At 43.4% G+C, this 19,005-nt stretch overlaps 1 protein-coding gene across 1 annotated transcript in view; it reads left to right on the top strand.

Moving 5' to 3' along the window:
- Positions 1-15,587: 15,587 nt before the first annotated feature.
- The window catches only part of LOC138946900 (long-chain specific acyl-CoA dehydrogenase, mitochondrial-like), a gene marked incomplete in the record, with an annotated part of 11,465 nt that continues 8,047 nt past the window's right edge, over positions 15,588-19,005 (top strand). The window contains 2 exon segments of the mRNA XM_070318298.1: positions 15,588-15,726; positions 18,419-18,571. Of these exon segments, the coding sequence (XP_070174399.1) occupies positions 15,623-15,726; positions 18,419-18,571 (257 nt within the window).

Genomic DNA, 19,005 nt, shown 5'->3' with positions numbered 1-19,005 from the left:
AGATTAAGGTATGATACGGTCCCGTTTTCTATGGTTCTCTTGCGGTAGAATTAATTGGTTAATTGGTTTTGACACGATGGCGCCGACAGAACTGACGGGATATGACCCCTAGGTCGTTTCTCCTGTCACGAATGTTTATGCACGTGGGCCGTTAACGACTGAGGGCATTGTTTTGCTTTATTATCATTCTAGTGCCCTTTATGGCTATGTGACCAATCAGGACTGATTCTAGGTGACCTGTTAAATGTTATAACGTTCAAGGCGGGACCCTTTTTGTATAACGCATTAAAAATTACCACGACAAAATAAAAATTAATATAAAAAACATCAGGGTGAATTGTTCTACTGAATGTCACTTTTTGACATTTTTCTCATGCAATTTACTGTGTAAAATGTGCTAAAAAGCAAATTCTGTCGGTGGGAGGGAAGAATGGCAAGTAAGTTTAATACTGAGTAAAGGGAAGCAACTCTTTTTGGTGCTGTCAGTAGCAGACTACACCTATGTGCTTTTGGCAACATGGCAAACAAACCTGCCATCAATCAAGAAGATCTATAAAAAAAAAAAAACCTATACGCATCAAAATTCATGTCTCCCAACACCCCCACTGGCCTTTTGAACAAGGTTCAGTTAGTCTAGATGTCCGGTTTTATTTTTTTAGACGGGGCCTGGAAATCTTTGAAAAAATGACCAAAGACACCTTCGAGGTGAAGATGGATCAAACAACAGGGAAACAATACGTAATCAAACGGTTTGATGAACTTACCAAGAATCACAGAGCTGGAGACGAAGAACTTGTGACTGGAGTCATGCCAGAGACTGGGGACAGCAGCTGTCCAGTCAGTGTACAGCTACAAGTACCTGTCTCTGCTAAATCCAAAGTGTGAGCATCTTTGGCAATTCTCTGTCAACACGTTCCATGGAGATGACGAAACATGGTATGACAACAGACCCATGGGCGTCCACACTATGAAGAAGTGAGCTGTTTCAATTGTCGCAGATATAGATCTACACAAACCACATCGTGCGAGCGACGGGTGCAACACTACTCGCAGACAAGAACTTCAGTCCAATTGACATTATCAGTGTCACCGGTCACAAAACTGTTAGATCTAACTCCCTGCAACCGTACCAAAAAGCATCCACCGCCAAAAAACTAGAGATGGCAGCTGCTATGTCGTCAAAGCTCACAGAGAATAGGCAGTTGGCACTGCTCCCAAGTCATACTTCGCGGGGATAACCAGCCAAAACTTCGACGGGAAGCAGAATCGAACGGGGTCGTCTCGTTGCATCGGCGACTGTCACAAGCCAGCAGACGATCCGACAGGACGTGGAACTCAGCAACGACGAGGTAGCAGCTCTTTTCGATCCGGAATACGAACCTGCCATGCCTCCAACGAGACCAAATCCGCCAATGTTCCATCACTGTGACCTCTCGCATGCAACGATCAACATTCCCACCGACATTTAACCGCATTCAACTGCGCATGCGCAACACAAATGTGCAACATTTGAGATGGCTCTTCCCAGAACTGTCCGTTCCAATTTCGGACTTTCAGTTTGTTAGCATTTTCGAGTCTGTGTTCTGGTTTTTTGTTGTTGTTGTTGAGTGTTTTTATGATACTATGCACAGAAAAGAAGGGACACGTTGTGAATTAAACTTTTTGGGAAAGATTACTTGAAAGCTGAAAGTGTGCTGGATGTTTGTTTTGTTTGCTCTGTTTACCTTGTAACCAACCAAGCCAAAATGGCGACACTTTACTTGCAGGGTCGCTTCGGGTATTATGTTTGTTACCACGCACGGATAATAAAACCGTTATTACTAATATGCTGACTGTTAGCAAATGATAACAAGACATGTCTCGAAAACGCTATCAAAATTCGCCTAAAGGCTCATTTTGATATCTTTTTTCTCGACATGTCTTGTTATCATTTGCTAACAGTCAGCATATTAGAAATAACTCATAATATTCACCTCCCTTCCCAACCCCCTTTCTTTTTTTGACCTGATTCTTTATTTCTAATACAGGTCTATGATAATACTTGTTACACACAGACGAACACACATACATAGACACACATACACATACAGACACACTCTCTCTACTCTCTCTCTCTTTTCTTTTCTGTAGCTTTTATATCATTCTTTCTTTTACCTATGTATTCTATATAAGTATGTATTCTGTGTTCATTTGTTTAGTAGAATGTAGATTTTATGTTTTATCATCTACATATGAGAAGCCTGTTCAATATACACTGTGTTTGATTGTGGTTAACTTGTAACTGCATACGGTTTTTGGTGTGACATGACTATTTTGCGAGGTAATAGTCAGAGGTTTTGCACTTTGTTCACAGTGTTGATAACCAATGAGTGTTTGGTATCAAATGATGCGTTGAAGAATTTCCATTTTATTGATGTATTTCTTTATAGCGTTTTTGATGTAGTTTTCTTTGTACAGGAGTTTTTGTGTATTTTTGAGGGATTTTAACTGTAGCTTCTATGGAGGTTGACAGCAGCCTCGAAACTCTACCCCCCCCCCCCCCCCCTCCCTCCCCATTTTGTTCTATGACGTTGACACGATCGCGCCGACAAAACTGGCGGGGTTGTGAACCCTAAGTCACGCTCCTGTCACTTGCCACGAATTTGTTTTTGTACGTGGACTGACGGGGACAGTCACAAAAGGTATATAAGCTGTTGGTTTTCAAGGTTCGGCGGGAGTCTGAGCAACCAACCTGACTTTGCGTCTAAATGGTATACCGGACTCCCCACCACCACTTAGGGTTACAGCATTGCTTCTTTGGGAATGGTTGTGGATGAGTTCCAACCTGAGTACTGAGAAGTATTTGTTGTCATCTCTAAACTGTCCTCCGGAGTCTGAGCAACCAACCTGACTTTGTGTCTAAACGGTATACCGGACTCCGCCCTGTGAACTGAACTGACAGGGTTAAAAACAAACGTTCCGCAGTCCCAGGTTACCACACGGCGAGTAAAGTGGCGTCGCTTTACTCTTTTACTTTATTTTTACTCAGGCCCTGAACCCCTGCCCAAATTTTTGGCCATTTTAGGACATAGAATATTGCTTTCAGTAGCGTATTTTGCTAAGGGTACCTACGGGTCATGCCCAAATTTTCAGCCATTTTTGGACTTAGAATATTTTTGTAAGGAGTAGGAAAATTACAGGAATAGAGTGAACCAATGTACAGATATATTTTCTGAAAAGAACTACGCCTTGTATTGAGTTATTTTTATGATTTGTTTTGATTCAATACAATTTTGAACTTTACCCGCCTCTTCTTGAGTTTCTATTCTGTGTGTCTGTTTGTCCTGTCGTGTGATTGCCATCCTGACAAATGACCTTCAAACACGTATAACATCTAAGACACAGACACAGACAGTTATAGTTAATGTGAAGCTAAGACCGCTCGGCTTTACAACAGTCTACCTGTCCATTTCTGTATGTCTGTGACAGTCTACCTGTCCATTTCTATATGTCTGTGACAGTCTACCTGTCCATTTCTGTATGTCTGTGACAGTCTACCTGTCCATTTCTGTATGTCTGTGACAGTCTACCTGTCCATTTCTGTATGTCTGTGACAGTCTACCTGTCCATTTCTGTATGTCTGTGACAGTCTACCTGTCCATTTATGTATGTCTGTGACAGTCTACCTGTCCATTTCTATATGTCTGTAAGAAACTATAACCAGGGACCTATATTAGATAGGTCTATGCTATAACCTTTTTATATTTAGTCAAGTTTTGACTAAATATTTTAACATCGAGGGGGAATCGAAACGAGGGTCGTGGTGTATGTGCGTATGTGTGTGCGTGCGTGCGTGTGTGTGTGTGTGTGTGTGTGTAGAGCGATTCAGACTAAACTACTGGACCGATCTTTATGAAATTTGACATGAGAGTTCCTGGGTATGAAATCCCCGAACGTTTTTTTCATTTTTTGGATAAATGTCTTTGATGACGTCATATCCGGCTTTTCGTGAAAGTTGAGGCGGCACTGTCACGCCCTCATTTTTCAACCAAATTGGTTGAAATTTTGGTCAAGTAATCTTCGACGAAGCCCGGGGTTCGGTATTGCATTTCAGCTTGGTGGCTTAAAAATTAATTAATGACTTTGGTCATTAAAAATCTGAAAATTGTAAAAAAAAATAAAAATTTATAAAACGATCCAAATTTACGTTTATCTTATTCTCCATCATTTGCTGATTCCAAAAACATATAAATATGTTATATTCGGATTAAAAACAAGCTCTGAAAATTAAATATATAAAAATTATTATCAAAATTAAATTGTCCAAATCAATTTAAAAACACTTTCATCTTATTCCTTGTCGGTTCCTGATTCCAAAAACATATAGATATGATATGTTTGGATTAAAAACACGCTCAGAAAGTTAAAACAAAGAGAGGTACAGAAAAGCGTGCTATCCTTCTTAGCGCAACTACTACCCCGCTCTTCTTGTCAATTTCACTGCCTTTGCCATGAGCGGTGGACTGACGATGCTACGAGTATACGGTCTTGCTGAAAAATGGCAGCTACTTGACTAAATATTGTATTTTCGCCTTACGCGACTTGTTCCTTCTTACTATCTATATTCTGTGCGTCTGTATTGAGCGTTTGTATACGCATAGACCTATATTCCCTGGTATACGGGACAGGTTGTACGATTTTGAGAAACGGTTGTGGGAGGGTCCCAACCTTAGTATCGAGAGAATGGTTGTGGGCGGGTCCCAACCTTGTATCGGAGTATTTGCTGTTAACTCTAAACCGTCCTCCGGAGTCTTGGCAACCAACTTGGCTTAAGTGTACCAACTTGGCTTAAGTGTCTAAATAGTACACAAGACTCCGCCCTGTAAACTGGGATAACAAAACACGTCCCGCAGTCCCAGGTTACCACACGGCGAGTGAAGTGGCGTCGCTTTGCTCTTTTTCTTTATTTTTGTCCAGGCCCCGACCCCTGCCCAAATTTTCAGCCATTTTAGGACTTAGATTTTTCTTTTGCAGTAGCGTATTGTGCTATGGGTACCTACGGGTCATGCCCGAATTTTCAGCGATCTTAGAACTTAGAATATTTTTCGTCTAGAAAAGACTGTTAAAACCAACTTAGATTTCGTACGGATATATTTTCTGTGAACGAACGCATATATGCTTTGTTATGATGTTGTTTTGAACTTGAATACAATTTGGAACTCTACCTCATTCTTGTTGACTTTACATTTGATGTCATAAGTATTTTGTTCGTCTGTTCATCTGGTGCGTGTGTTTAGCATGCCATCCTGACAAATGTCTTTTAGACACATATGCACAGTAACAACTTAGACGCAGACGCAGACAGTTAACGTTTACTGTGACGTGAAGCTACTACCGCTCGGCTTTACAAGTACAACAACAGAGAGAAAAGCACTAAGCTTACGTCATCACGCTTCAACAATGACCGAATCGAGGTAGCACGCCTGAAACAACGGTGTCGAAAAGGGCAGCACAACGGAGCCGCAGCGTGGCAGAAGACAGACATCCTTATCCACCCCCCCCCCCCCCTCCTCCCATCCGTCGCGGCTGATTAAGGATGAGATCATCTTTCCTACGTTTCTAAACGTGAACGTGTAAGGAAACAGTCAAAGTTTACTTCAAAATGATTTAGAGTTAAAATACTTTTTCCTCATCCCTTAATTAATTTAATTGGTGCAATTCATGCGCTAGAACCGTCGTATAGGCACCGAGCGTGTGACGTCAGTCAATCCCAGCACGCATTGCGCGTCGCCATGTTGATAAGGTCCATAATTCGAAAGTACGCTATCTGTCTGTTGTGATCGTCAAATCTGCCACCAAAATGCCTGAGAAAGGAGTGCGTTGCTGCGTTAAAAGCTGTTTTATGGGTTCGAACAACAGTGCTGTAAACCGAATCAATGAGAATGTTCAGTTTTTTCGAAATCCGAAAGTAAACACTTGAAAACAAACCAAGGATCGCAAATGAAAGATGTGTCAAGCAGGAGGAGGTTGGCGTTCCATTTTGCTTTACTTTTCATCTACAAATTCACTCTGTTATCATTAATTTTTACCTGGAGCTTCGATCATAAACAGACCTGAACTTGGAACTGCAGAGATCGACGATTTTGTCGTTCTTGTGCATTTGGTGTCGTTTCGTTTGTTTGTTTTAGTTTTGGGGCAAATGAGAAAGAGAGTACTGGATTCGAAGAAGTGTTGGTAATAAATGTCTGTGTGTGTTTGTTCGTTTCCTGGCTGTACGTTTGTGGGGAGTGGACAACATTCGCCATGTGCTGGAAGTAAAAACTGTATCCAAGTTAAAGTTATGAAACATTTTAAATAAGACACACACAAAAAACACACACACAAACAAACAAACAATCAAACTGCATCTGTCTTGAACAAAATACTTGATAATCTGATTAGGTCTAATTGGTTGGACGAACAGCGTTTCGTGCCTGTGCTCATGTTTGTGTGTGTATATTTGTGTGTGCTTGTGTGTGTGGTGTGTGTGTGCGGTGGTGTGTGTGTGTGTGTGCCTGCGTACCGGTGTGCCTGCGTTAGAGTATGCATTCTGTCTGTCTGTCTGTCTGTCTGTCTCTCACTTTCTCTTTCTCGCCACCTCTCTCATCCCTCTCCCTCTCTTGTCTCTCTCCACGTTAAACTTGTTATGAAACATTTTAAATAAGACACACACAAACAAACAAACAAACAAACAATCAAACTGCATCTCTCTTGAACAAAATACTTGATACTCTGATTAGGTCTAATTGGTTGGACGAACAGCGTTTCGTGCCTATGCTCATGTTCGTGTGTGTGTATGTTTGTGTGTATGTGTGTGTGGTGTGTGTGTGTGTGCGGTGTGTGTGTGTGTGTGTGTGTGTGTGTGTGTGTGTGTGTGTGTGCCTGCGTACCGGTGTGCCTGCGTTAGAGTATGTATTCTGTCTGTCTGTCTGTCTGTCTGTCTGTCTGTCTCTCTCAGTCTCTCTCTCTCTCTCTCTCGCCACCTCTCTCTATCCCTCTCCCTCTCTTGTCTCTCTCCACGTTAAAAGTATGAAACATTTTAAATAAGACACACACAAACAAACAAACAAACAATCAAACTGCATCTCTCTTGAACAAAATACTTGATACAGTAATCTGATTAGGTCTAATTGGTTGGACGAACAGCGTTTCGTGCCTATGCTCATGTTTGTGTGTGTGTATATTTGTGTGTTTGTGTGTGTGTGTGGTGTGTGTGTGTGTGTGTGTGTGTGCGGTGGTGTGTGTGTGTGTGTGTGCCTGCGTACCTATTCCTGCGTTAGGCCTTGCATTCTGTCTGTCTGTCTGTCTCTCTCTCTCTCACTTTCTCTCGCCACCTCTCTCTTTCCCTCTCCCTCTCTTGTCTCTCTCTTTCACACACACACACACACACACACTGACAGACAGACACACACACACAGACAGACACACACACACACACACACACACACACATAAATTGCATATGGGCCTCCAAACTTTTGTAAGATCTGAACTGGTCAAGAGTGACTGAGTGTAGGCGCTAATGCCACACACCAGATAGTTTGTGAGACTCGGAAAGTCCAAAGGTGGAATCGCATTATAGTCCTCTGTCCATGAGGTTTCTGGGCAGCTGTACGGGTCAAATCCGTTCAAATGCTGGATTTTTTCAAGGTATCGAACCCTGTGTTCACTGTCCAACCGATCAATATACTTCCTACTGTCCCTTCCTTTCACTTTTTCCATTTTTGGCAACAGAAAACTGTGTTTTCTACTCTCTTGATGATAACCGGAAACATGTAGACCTTACCAAGATGGCGGACGCATCGGTAACTATCACGTGACGCTCGGTGCCTATTAAAGAAGGTATCGTCGTCAAAATAATACCCAAACACTACGGCTTCCATTTTTGTTTTCCGTTTCTTACCCGCGGCGGTAAAACCAAGGATCTTCTACCGTGTTTGGTAAAAGGTTCCTGCGGCAACCTCGCTGCGAAACGGTCACCCCTGCTGCGTGAGGAAGGGCGGGTTGGACAATGGAGCGTTGTCCGTGGAAAGGCCCGGGGGAGAGAGGCTGGTCGCAACGAGCGTGGCACTAACTAATTATTCACACGCTACCGAGCCGTGACGACGGAGCATGAAGGATAAGTTGGGCTAGCTCGAGGTAACGTCCACACATCAAAACGAGAGACTGGCGAGAAGAATCTCCAGAACAAAGCGTGTTCTCCGCGTGCAAAGGATACGACAGAACGCACATGTACATATGAAGGACCAAGCGAAACCTGCAGGAAAAAGAAGCGCACATGAACATGTATATGAAGGACCAAGCGAAACCTGCAGGAAAAAGAAGCGCACGGCATTAGAAATTGGAAAAGAGGACACCGGAAACTCTTTTTGTTAATCTTTGGTTAAACTCGTTCGATCCAAGACACATTTGACATCAAGGCAAGACAAGACAAGGCACAAATGATTTGACGCTGCGTTTACTGGACGTGACGTAGTCGTAAACAGAATCCTTGGTGTGCTTGACGTCAGGGACTAAGAGATACAAAGCACCCCAGGTAGAAGCGTCATGGAGGCCACGGTGCCGCATACCCTGCACAGTGTGGCATCTCCTTCACACACACAACCTGGCCTCACCGATCAGCCTGGGGACCTGTCACCTCGCGCGGGGGACGATGGTGATAATGACAGCGATCACACCACTTTCTCACCTTCGTCTCCGCTGAATGACTCAGACCAGGGTCCGGTAGGAGAGCAGCCCGATGACAACGATGACCAGGGGCTGGAGGAGACAGGGGGAGCCACGTCTTGGACACCAGGTAGCAGCGACGACAACCAACCATTGACGAGGAAGCCGCACCCGCCGACAGAGAGCGCGTGGGAAGAGCAAACCGACCCTCGACTCGCCTTCATCGGGGCACCCTCTCTCTACACAGTCCAACACCCGGCAAACATCCTGCGCCGGGTACGTGAAAGGGCCAGGGTCAGTGTTCCCCGGGTGCGCTACCCCACAAGGTCGGCGAGCATCGTGGTGCAAGAGGAAAAGGCCGTCACGCCGGACGGTGTGACGTATATCCTGCGATCGACATGGGCGGCGCAGCCAGGATCAACAACAATGGTCACCATGGGAACACAGACAGAGAAACCTGTCTGACGCTGCAGCTGGTATTTGTTTTCATTTTCATTTTCATTTTCATTTTCATTACTTTATTGTCCCATCGCTGGGAAATTCGGGTCGCATCATCTCGTCCTGTCGATGTCATCGCAGAAGTCGTCGCAGATGTTACCGACGCCGGGACGACCGGCTTACGATGACGTCAACGTTCATTGGAAATCGAAAGTATCAATCAATCAATCAATGAGTCTTATATCGCGCATATTCCGTGGGTACAGTTCTAGGCGCTCTGAAGTGATGCCGTGTGAGATGAAATTTTATACAGCCAGTAGATTGCAGCCATTTCGGCGCATATTTACCTTTCACGGCCTATTATTCCAAGTCACACGGGTATAGGTAGACAATTATTAACTGTGCCTAAGCAATTTTGCCAGGAAAGACCCTTTTGTCAATCGTGGGATCTTTAACGTGCACGCCCAATGTAGTGTACACGGGGGGGGGGGGGGGGGGGGGGGGGGGTTCGGACACCGAAGAGAGTCTGCACACAAAGTTGACTCTGTGAAATAAATTTCCGCCGAACCTGGGATCGAACTCACGCTGACAGCGGCCAACTGTAACGACGAACTCGCAAGTAAAAGTTTCAGAAATCGATTAGAAGGGACATTGTGGTAAACTGCATAAAAAATAAAAGGAGTTTTTTTTCTCTCCATAGTTTCACTGAGCGGTATAGTCTGATTGAGAGAATAGATTTTAAAGAGATATTTAACGATGAAATAAAATGATTGATCGATTGTGTTAGGACATGTAAAATTCATCACAAAAGTACACAATGTGCGTGTGTGTGTGTGTTTGTGTGTGTGTCACTGTGTGTGTGTGTGTGTGTGTGTGTGTGTGTGTGTGAGTGTGAATGTATGTGTGTGTGTGTGAGTGTGTGTGTTTGTGTGTGTGTGTGTGTGGGTGGGTGTGTGTGTCACAGTGAGTGTGTGTGTGTGTGTGTGTGTGTGTGTGTGTGTGTGTGTGTGTGTGTGTGTGTGTGTGTGCACGTGTTCGTGTGCGTGTGTGTGCGCTTTTAGAAGTTAGTGCAATTGCTCCAGTTACAATTCCCATTTTTGTTGGCAATGATAATATTGAGTCTGATCAATATCGAGAGTAAAGTTCGTGCTATTGTTCATGTGTGTATGATAGGTTGCTTTTTTTCTTTTTTTTAACATTTTTCTGTCGGGTGGACACCGAGTCATTGGCATTCGAGTGACTAGACATTTGTATCGAGGAGCGTATTTGAGGAATTAAAAAAACCCACCTGTACATCCAATAAGGTTTAGTTGTCTTTTGTTTCAGTCGTTCCTTTTGTCGAAGAATGTCTTGAATGATAAGGTTAGGGGGTAAAAACCTAAGCCGATTATTCTTTGGCAGTTTTTGATTTCGTTTCAATATGAAGAAACACAACGACGGTATTGTTGTTTGGAATATTATTTGTGTCGTATAATTATTATGATGGTAAGGATAAAGCCAGTGACACTTTTTCAAATTTTGGATTTTTGCCCAGTTTGAGGACAAACTTTTGTTCTCTCAGGAATGGGCATTGTGGAGGAAAGCGCAGTGTACATATATTTATTTTTGTATCTTGTTATTTCTTCTGTATCTGCTTTGTAGTTGTACACATTGGAATACAGTACACGCTTATTTCCGACATAGAGTTCAGAAAGTAGGCAGCTACCTTTAACTTGCCAAAACTGCGCGCCTATTTTGAGGGTTTGCTTATGTTCCTTAGTAAAAGTTAGGTACCAAGGTCAGTTAATCGTTTTCACGCCTGTCAGTTGCGTAGCCTCTGTGAGTAGGCGCGTGGCATCAGCTCCCCCTTTGTCTACCCTACCCACTCCCCGGCGAGAGGCATCCAATATGGCGGCTAATTGGCAGAGTCCGGCAACTGAACATTTTGTGTAGTGATTATGAGTTTTGCATTTCCTTTGCCCTACTATACCCCTTCTGAGAGTATTTTGAAACACCTCTTTACTAAGGCACGATACCGAATGCGTTTTGTTTTAGGGTCGATTTTGTGGTTGAAAAAGGAGAATACTCGTATATAGTCAATCGAGTTAAGCGGATAGCCGAATTTGTCTGAGTAAGAATATGTTTATCACCCTCGCTTCCTTTATTTTGTCTTCTTCTCCTTGATTTCTTTGTTGTTGTGCATATTATGTTCTATTTCGCTCAGTTTACACACACACACACACACACACACGTGACACGCACACACACACACACCGTCTGACACACACACACTGCGCGCGCGCGCATGCACGCACGCACGCACGCACGCCGCCGGCACACACACACACACACACACTCGCGCGCATGCACGCACGCACGCCGGCACACACATGTGGAGAAAAGTGCAGTGCACATACATTTTTTCTTGGTATCTCTTATTTTCCCCATGCATAAGAACCTTGTAATGAGTGTACGAGAGGTGATACAGTACGAATAGCCCGTGTCTTGAGCAGAGAAAGTAGGTCATTTTAAGCTGACCACTTTTATGCAGCCAGATCGGAGTTTTACTCTATTCCTTAGCAAAACTCCGGTACCGAGCGAGTTAATTACTTTCACATGTGTTGCTGAGGCGAGCTTGGCTGGCCCTGGGAAGCCGAGCTGACCACAGAGGGGCCTTTGTTCTAGTCCCCCCCCCTCCCCCTCCCGCAACTGGACTTTATCCCCCCCCCCCCCCCCCATGTAGCTGTAGGAAATGATTCGACTTGGAGATTTTAGGATCTTCTTTGCCCTACCTTTTCTTGTAATGTTTTAATCACATCGTTTTTGGATACAACACATAACGTCCCTTTTTGTTTTAGGACCATCTTTGTTAAGTTTTACAGTCAGTTTTTATGAAGGTTTGGTGAAAAGGGGCGTGTTCTTTTTACCCTCTCTTTCCACCCCCTTCTTTAGTTTGTTTATTGCTAGGCTTGACGTTTCCTGCTGCTGTACTCACAAACGCATACTCTCCCTCTCTCTATTTTATCTTGCCATTCTTTTCCTCTGTATCCCTTTCATTCGTATATTCAATATTCTTTGTTCACCCTGTTCCACTTGGTTTTGTATTACATGTATGTTATGTTATATTGCTTTTTTTCCTGTACTTATGTATCTTGTATGTGTCAATAGGCTCTGTGCTTTAATGACAATAAATTCTGATTCTGATTCTGATTCTGATTCAATACGTGTATTCATTTATTCAGTAGAATGTAGGCGCTATCTTAATCATATAATTATGTGGCTAATGCGAATGTATAAAGACAGATGAAACCGGTGTGTGCCGACGTTTTGTTATGGCAATGGCCGTTGTTGCTTTGGGCACGCAGCGTTTTTGTGGGGTTTTTACGGGCATGGATTTGCCGTTTGATATGAACGTCTAGCGTACGTTTTGTGTGTTAGAGAAGAAGTATTTTTGTGTGAACATAATTGCTCAGTCTTTAAGAGAGAGTGTAACTGGAAGTTTTGCAGTTCGTCTGCGTTTTTGTCTACCTACAAGTGTTTGGTATCTACAGATACGTTGTAAGGTTTGTTGTTTAATGACATGTGTGTGTACACCATTTTTTATGTGGGTTTTCTTAATAGAAGAGCTTTTGTGTATATTTGAGGAATTTAACTTCAGTTTGTAGGAGGCTGGCAGCAGGCTCGGAGCCCTCCACCTCCCCTCCCTTTTGCTCCCGCGCTGCCAGAGCGAGATTCTCATTGGTCCCGCTAGGGTGACGTGGGAGGAAGCCCCGTTAGCTACAAAAGCCGCTGTCCTCATGAGGTCGGGAGACGTGTGAGAGAGTAGGGTGCCTAATAAGTGCCTGAAGCACGCGTCTCCCCTGTGTTAGAGTCAGGGTCATCAACACTACCACTGGGGAGAGATACACTGAGTTGGGCAAAAAGGTGCGGGAACCTATGCCATCTGCTCGGTGCCTCTCCCCGAAAGATACATTGAGTTGGGCAAAAGGTGCGGGAACCTATGCCATCATCTGCTCGGTGCCTCTCCCCGAAAGATACATTGAGTTGGGCAAAAGGTGCGGGAACCTATGCCATCATCTGCTCGGTGCCTCTCCCCGAAAGATACATTGAGTTGGGCAAAAGGTGCGGGAACCTATGCCATCTGCTCGACAGTGTCTTTCCGGAGTTGCGTGTGGTTTGGTGCCTTGGTGCCTGACCACGTCCTCAAATCGCAGCTCCAGTCCCAACCAGCAATAGTGAACAGTGCGTGTGTGTTGGTGTGTGTAGGGGTGTGTGTGTGTGTGTGTGTGTGTCAGTATGTGTGTCAGTGTGTTTGTGTGTCTGTCTGTCGGTGTGTGTGTGTGTGTGTGTGTGTGTGTGTGTGTGTGTACGTGTGCAGGCGTCAGTGTGTGTGTGTGTCAGTATATATGTCAGTGTGTGTGCGTGTGTGTATATGGACGTGCGTGTGTACATGTACGTGTGTGTGTGTGTGTGTGAAAGTGTGTGTGTGTGTGAGTGTACTTGTACGTGTGAGTGTGTGTGTCAGTGTATGTGTGTGTACCCTGTGTGTGTATGTGTGTGATTGCATGTGTGCCGGCGTGCGTGTACATGCGTGTGTGTGCGTGTTTGTGTGTGTTTGCGTGTGTTTAGTGCTTAGCCAATCACGTGACATGTGTACGCGTGCGTGCGTGACTGAAAGAGAAAGAAGCAGCAAATAAGGATCCTAGATCTTTATTTCATGAATATGAGTATAGAAAATTCAGCACACACACACACACACACAAATTTAAAACAAATAAAAAGAAATATGCGTTAACATTGACATTGCTTTACATTAACTATAGAAACTATCAATGTTACACTGTGAGTTATTAAGTAATTTTTAAGCACCACTCGCTGAGAATGACACAACAATTACCGATTGGAAGAAGTACATTTCAACATGAATTTATAAGGCAGCAATTAAAATATTGTAAAATAGTATACATATTACATGCTTTTGTATCCAGATACAGAGTTCTTTTGTTGGAAAAAAAAAGGAAAGAAATTAAAACCATCCTATACATGACAAATACATGCCAATCTGCCGGCTTTGCCTTTCAAGTACGAAAATAGCATTTGAAAACAGAAGGTAAAATGTTGTTATTATTATTCGCTACAAAAAAAGTAACACACCTGTTACAGAAACAGAGCAAGAAAACTGAGAAGTAAAACAATGAAACGTAATTGCAAAATTAACAAGAAATTCCTTCGAGGTAGGAAAAACACCCCCGTTGGCCAAAGGGAAATAACCATTCTCACTGCACCCATTCTCACTGCCACCAACTGAGAAGGTTATTTCCCTTTGACCATGAATATGTTTCTCTATAAGTCCTTGTAGAATCTTAATCCACCAATAACTCCCTAACCGTGTGTTTGACTGGTGCCAATTTTTGTAAGGACCGTCTCAGGAATGTATAGAACCTGTTCACCAAGTTTGGTGACGATCGGTCCGTTCATTCTTGAGATCTATATGCGAACACAAACACACAAACACATCGAGCGAAACCTATACACACCCCTATACCGGGGGTGTAAAAACACCCGCTGGAGATGCATGTGTAAGCACAAGGCCAAATAAAAATATATGTTGGTTTAGGGTAACGTGATCAAAAAAGATAGGGTCGGTAGGTCGACTTTTTTTAAAATTTATTTTTTATATTTTTTAAAAATTTAGTCGATTACTTCCCCTAGTCTCGGTATGATTCGCAAAATGTGCCAAAAGTTGGGGGTTTTCAGAAATGAAAAAAAGGTTTCAGGGTCGGAGGGAAAACAACATATACCCTAAACCAACATATATTTTTATTTGGTCTAATAGCCTAAACTGGGAGCGGCCCGTATAAGGCTAAGGTATGGTAATTGTGCCAGTGGTGAACAGACGATAATTATAGGAACTGAGAAAAGTGGTCGTTTTAGTGTGAAACATATGATATATTTGTTAATGTGTCTACGAGATTATTATTCACATAAATGTAGGAGCTATGAGCCTTACTCAGAAGTCAACGGGAGGCCGGGGCCGGCACAGCTTCGAACTTTAAAGTGCGATTCATCCACGCAGGCCTACCTTTAACTGAAAGATACCTTTCAATACTTGTACATCCCTATGAAAGTTTCACATTTTTCAATTAAGAGCGATTTACTAACTACCTCCTTTATTCATCATGTCTGCTGCTTTCGTTTTGTTCTGTAGACTGTTCTTCACGACTTCAGTTGTAAGTTATGTACAAGTAGCCTCCGTGTCCTGTGATCGCCGCCATGCGCCGTATATCTTCTACTGCTATATATATATATATATATATTCACCTGACGTTCTACATTCTCTACTTCGTCTTCGATCATTGCATCCACTTTGCTTTCTTTTAGTCCAGTGTCAATAACAAACTTTCCAACAACTTACCTTTCTTGGTCATGAATACTAAGAAGAAGAGAGAGGTGTAAGGGGAATAACTGTATCGAATATTGCCAAGAAACGCGAGTCGCCTCCGATACTCACTTGTTTCAAAATGGCGGTTAGACAAGCCCTCGTTCGTCTGCTACCAAAGCAAAAGGCTCTTCTGCCAGCCTCCGGCGCACGGTGGCGGTCGTCTGCCTCAGAAGTGCGTCCCAGGTATGTCTTTTATGTCGTCTACTAGACTGTTCATGTTTTATATCGAGCAAGTTGTTCGAATCTCCAAATGACAGAGTGTATTCTTGTCGGTCAGTCCAAAGTCCAAGCTTGAAAACAAGTTCGACCTTTTCACATTCAAGATTACAACAAGCAAAATGATTTAGGGGTTATAAACAAATGTTCCAAATTTGATAATCCGTTCAGCTTCTTAGACAATTTATTCAGTGAACAATATTCCCACACTCTGGAAATGTTCACGCTAACAATAATCACAAGAATATTAACTTAAAAACTTGATCTCTGCTTTAGGCCAATCACACATTTGAGACTGTGCCAAAAGGTCAGGTGTCATGTCTACTGTCCCGAATGACACACGATTGCTGACATTTCACCATTGCCAACAGAATAAACAAATAAGAAATAGGTAGAAAATGAATGTGAAAACTGACTTTAATTGTTGATCAGTATTTTCTATACCACTAACAAATAATCTACTTGCACATAGCTGTTTGGCAAATGTATGTTGCATGGGACACACTGACATGAAAGTGGAAGATGTTTTTCCCTCTAGAGAAACTACATATCAAGTTACACTTTTTGTGCTCTTCCATTCCAGTTGGCAATCAATTGTTAACGCATGTTATTAGAAAAAATAGAACGAAAACAGATTAGATAGAATGAAAAATGTACTGGTGATGTCATTTGGGACATACTGACATGAAAACGTCACCTTTTGGCACAGTCTCATTTACTAACATTGGCTTTATAAAAACAACAAAACAGTAAAACAAACATATCACAGTAAACAATCTAAATTTGTTGTCTGACAACTGCCATATTTGTTAATGAGTTTGCTCACTTCTAGTTTATGAGGTTTTTTTTTTCCCTACTCTGTTATTGATACTGGGATCTTTTGTAAGAGAAAAAGTGCACTAAAAACAGGTGTTAAAAAAATAACAACATCACAAAACACCAACATATGACGTATACCACACACAAATAGTGACATGCACTTAAAGGCACACTCAACTTCACGTAAACCATCAGTTTCTGGTCACAGACACTGTCAGGCTTTTACACACAGTGCAAACACCCTTTCGTTTAAACACTCACCGCTTGAGAATATCCTAGGTGCCCTCCGTAAAGAGCGAGCATTTTTCAAAGAATTTATTTCTGCGTAGCCAGCCAGATTTACAATGAGACAAATCTGGACGCCACGTTTTGGCGCTATATAGACCTAACTTTTAAAATCTAAATAATGAATTGTCAGCTTGTTACTAATGTTACACAAACATTCTTAAATCATGAAAGATTTCTTTTTTCATCAAGACAAGATCAGTACAATTCGAAGTTTTGAAAGTTTGAAAAAAAGGAGCTTGGAAGCAGGTCATGCAAGGTCGTGTTTCCTCAAGCAGATGAATTTTCTACATATCGCTTTCCTCTTTGAAGCCAACCGCCACCGATAAGTTCCCGTGACTCGTAGTCGTTTGTTGCATTTTAGATTCAGAGGTACACAATAACGTGCTATTGCAGATACAGCGACTGAGCGAGTCGCATTGAAATCACAAACTGACGACTAAATTGTGAAGAAAAGCAAAGTAGATCACACTGGTCTACGATGGCTAGTGTGTGGTTTACGCAAGCTAAATAGCTATTCAAACGAACTGTGTCATTTAATGCTATTAAATGCTATTGCAAGTGTGTTCCCTGAGGTTAGAACTGCTTTTTTCGTGAGAAGATTTAAATCGTTCTGTAAACCATTTGAGGCAGACTGGGGCTTTAAGTTCAGGGATGGCCAAATCGTCCCCCGATCACCCGGGGGCGAGCAGTAAAATCTGCAGCTAGCCCGGCTGGCCACTGAAAATTCTGGTCAAATGCAAAACTTTTGGTGGTACTATCGAATTTTAAAGCCATATAAACACGTCTGTCATCTGCAAAATTATCGCCATGTTCCAGTAAAAAAAAATCAAGGCTCCTGTGCGTGTCATCGCTGTTTTAATTGTGTAAAGAAATTTAACTTGTTGTGTGGTAAGTACCGGGCCAGCGAAATTTCTGGTGGGCACGTGACTTTCTTGAAGTTCCTCTCCCGGCAGGTGAGTTAAAATGTTGAGATTTGGCCATCCCTGCAAGTTACATGAACGAATGCATACACACATACAATATTTCTATCTCTACCCTGGGTCCGGTGCTCTACCCTGGGTCGGGTGCTCTACCCTGGGTCCGGTGCTCTACCCTGGGTCCGGTGCTCTACCCTGGGTCCGGTGCTCTACCCTGGGTCCAGTGCTCTACCCTGGGTCCGGTGCTCTACCAACTGAGCTGCCGGGCCCTTGATGTTGAAGAGCGAAGTGCCAAAATGTACAAACATATGGGGCTCAGTAAGAGTCAGTTGCTAGAGCAGTGGACTTGTGATCTTAAGGTCGCAGGTTCGAATCCAGGCCGGGATGGACACAAGTCAACTTTATGAGCAGACTCAGAGACGGTATCCATGTTCCATCTCTGTATGACCACAGTGGCACGTAAAAGACCTCGGTTATCCTGCTATAAGTGCAGGTGACTGATTACACCTAAACACGCATACACTTAGGCAGTGTGACTCTGCTGCTGCTAGCTTTCCACTAGGAGGAAGCGACCCGAATTTCCCAGCGATGGGACAATAAAGTAATGAAAATGAAAGAAAATGTGTCTGTTTCAGTGGTATGGAGGCAGTGTCCACTCGTCCAGAGACCGGTCAGGCCCCAAACATGATGGACATCGGGACGAGGAGAATCTACAACGAGGAGCACGACATGTTCCGTAAGACCGCTCGCCGCTTCTTTCAGGAGGAGGTCTTGCCTTTCCATACTGAGTAAGCTGTTTACAAGTGTTGAGTAAGCTGTTTACAAGTGTTGAGTAAGCTGTTTACAAGTGTTGAGTAAGCTGTTTACAATTTTGAGTAAGCTGTTTACAAGTGTTGAGTAAGCTGTTTACAAGTGTTGAGTAAGCTGTTTACAAGTGTTGATGCTGTGTGTGAGGGGCGGGGGGAGAGCTAGAGGTAAGGTGGATGCTGTGTGTGTGGGGCAGGGGGAGAGCTAGAGGTAAGGTGGATGCTGTGTGTGTGGGGCGGGGGGAGAGCTAGAGGTAAGGTGGATGCTGTGTGTGTGGGGCAGGGGGAGAGCTAAGGGTAAGGTGGATGCTGCATGTGTGGGGCGGGGGGAGAGCTAGAGGTAAGGTGGATGCTGTGTGTGTGGGGCGGGGGGAGAGCTAGAGGTAAGGTGGATGCTGTGTGTGTGGGGCGGGGGG

This window comes from Littorina saxatilis, linkage group LG14, assembly GCF_037325665.1.
Source record: "Littorina saxatilis isolate snail1 linkage group LG14, US_GU_Lsax_2.0, whole genome shotgun sequence".
Lineage (NCBI taxonomy): Eukaryota > Metazoa > Mollusca > Gastropoda > Littorinimorpha > Littorinidae > Littorina > Littorina saxatilis.
Note: the sequence above shows the minus strand (reverse complement) of the source record. Positions and strands in the feature narration are given on the sequence as shown.